The sequence below is a fragment of the Chaetura pelagica genome, unplaced genomic scaffold (genome assembly GCF_000747805.2).
Source record: "Chaetura pelagica isolate M959 unplaced genomic scaffold, ChaPel_1.0 scaffold13, whole genome shotgun sequence".
NCBI lineage: Eukaryota > Metazoa > Chordata > Aves > Apodiformes > Apodidae > Chaetura > Chaetura pelagica.
The window spans coordinates 1,572,936-1,575,246 of record NW_009954543.1 but is presented as its reverse complement, the minus strand read 5'-3'; the positions used below and the strand labels follow the sequence as shown (position 1 = coordinate 1,575,246).

At 45.6% G+C, this 2,311-nt stretch overlaps 1 protein-coding gene across 1 annotated transcript in view; it reads left to right on the top strand.

The window, feature by feature from the left end:
• Positions 1–603: 603 nt before the first annotated feature.
• Positions 604–2,311, top strand: part of PRKCE (protein kinase C, epsilon) — a 292,873-nt gene continuing 291,165 nt past the window's right edge. Inside the window, exon 1 of the mRNA XM_010004962.1 lies at positions 604–951. Coding sequence (XP_010003264.1) covers positions 604–951 — 348 coding nt within the window. The remainder of the gene's footprint in view (positions 952–2,311) is intronic.

The window sequence follows — 2,311 nt, the reverse complement described above, 5'->3', positions numbered from 1 at the left end:
CGAAGGCGACAGAGGACGGGCGGCTGCGGGCTCCTGCGCGGATGGAAGGTCCTTGCGTGGATGTTTGCTGAGCAGAGGCTGTGCAGTAGGCAGGGCTGGTGGGTCGGCCGGTGTTTCTGATTTGTGTGTGTGTGTGTGTGTGTGTGTGTGTGTGTATTGTTGTGCGGCGCACGGGCAGGACTGGCGTGTGCAGGAGCCAGGGATCGAGGCTCTGCCTCCTCTGCAAAGACTGATCCAGGATTATGGTCTAGGTGAAGGGAGAAGGCTCTTGCTCACCCCAGGGACTGATTATGCTCGGGTTTTGATCGCATTCGGGGGTTTCTGCAGCCGCGGACGCCTCCCCCTCCCCGGCGGCCCCCCTCCCTTGTTTTCCGTTAGAAACACGGGCAAGAAAATAAATGTATTCACTGGGTGTCGCAAGAGCAAAGGCTAAATAATCAAAGGTAACAGCAGCAGCAAGGCGAGGAGACCCGCACGGTGTTCTGCTCCCCCGCTCCCAGACCTGCCCTTCTATTTATTGGCGAGACCTTCCTCCCTCCCGCTTGGTGCAAGTGCGTTGTGCGAGTGAGTGTTCAATCCCGGGAAAAGTGCAGCCATCCAGCCATGGTGGTTTTCAATGGCTTGCTGAAAATCAAGATCTGCGAGGCGGTGAATCTGAAACCCACGGCGTGGTCTCTGAGGCATGCGGTGGGTCCCAGGCCACAGACCTTTTTGCTGGACCCTTACATCGCCCTCAATGTGGACGACTCCAGGATCGGGCAGACCTCAACCAAGCAAAAGACCAACAGTCCTGCTTGGAATGATGAATTTGTCACCGATGTTTGTAATGGCAGGAAGATAGAGATGGCTGTTTTCCATGATGCCCCCATCGGGTACGACGATTTTGTAGCTAACTGCACTATACAGTTCGAGGACTTGCTGCAGAACGGGAGCCGCCACTTCGAGGACTGGGTAAGTGTGTTCGTGCTGTAGGTACATACAAGTACATGTGATTCTCAGTGGCACGGCCCGGGATGCAACATCTGTCTCACAGAGCTAGGTTGCCAAGGGCATGTAATGACTCTGAAAGCTTTTCATTATTTCCATGCTTTGTTATACCAAGATAGTCATGGTTACTGTGTATCTAATGTGTGTGGTCTACAGGTAAGGGAAGAAAGAAAAATATGCTGCATCTAGGTAAGAGATAATAGTTATCACTATATAACTATAGCTACCATCAAGTGGTATAGTTACCACTTCAGTGTCTGAAATTATATTATATAAATGCAAGTCCAGTTATTTTACAGTGTTTCAAAACCCTAAACCAAATTCATCCATACAGAACAGTGCTGAAAAACCCGGATCTAGTACTTAGACAGAGTTCGTTACTTCAGTGTGAATGCTCTTGGTAGGCCTGGCAATGACAAGCCTTAAAAATACAGACCTGACCTCTGATATGAGGCACTTCAGGGTCTTCCTATCACTTAAAAGCTCACTGCATCAGCGCTGATGCTCCTCCTTCCTTCCCCCAGATGATCTACACCTTTATGCATAGAGCTAATGCAATGCTTCTTCAAATGCCTCAGACTAATAAAAGGTCCTGGTGGATTTTGGCTCCAACCAGACATATTCAGTTGCCTGTATACACAATGTGTTTTAACAGCTTCTACAGAGTATTAAAGACCCAGAGGCTAGCATGCCTCAGTGGCAGTACAAAAAAGCTGGAAAATCCTTGGTCTGACATCCTCAGGTACTGTGATTTAATATGGGAAAAACAATAAAACACAAAAAGAAACACAGGAAAGAGTATGCATACTTTATGTTTCTGCAGTTAGACAGTTAAACGATAAATTGATTCAATAAGATGTATAATAAAACAATAGTAATGGTCTTCTAATTTTACATGTGCCCTCCTTAAATAGCCATCTGAAATGTGTATGCTCATCTTTTTGTGTATCTGTTTGTTGCAGTCAAGGTTACTAGTCAGTTTCCTGTATTCTTTGGGGCATCAGAACGATAGAAAAGTGTGAAAGAGGCTCTATGTGCTGATTAGGAGCTGAGTAACTTTACTGTTAAAACTTTAGTATTTTCAACTTTTAAATATTTTCCACTTCTGCTACATGTGTTACATTGTGGTAATTAGTATTTAGATTATTCTGATGCTTTATAAAACCTACAGGTTAGTAAACTGGAATGGTGAAAACTGGGTGATAGGCAGAGGAGAAGCAGCCAAATCAGGAAAAAACAAATGCAGTAGTATTGCAGATGTCTTTTACCTGGGTTGAATGATAATCAAGTTGTGGCTTTCCTGAAATCAGAGGGTTTCATCTTT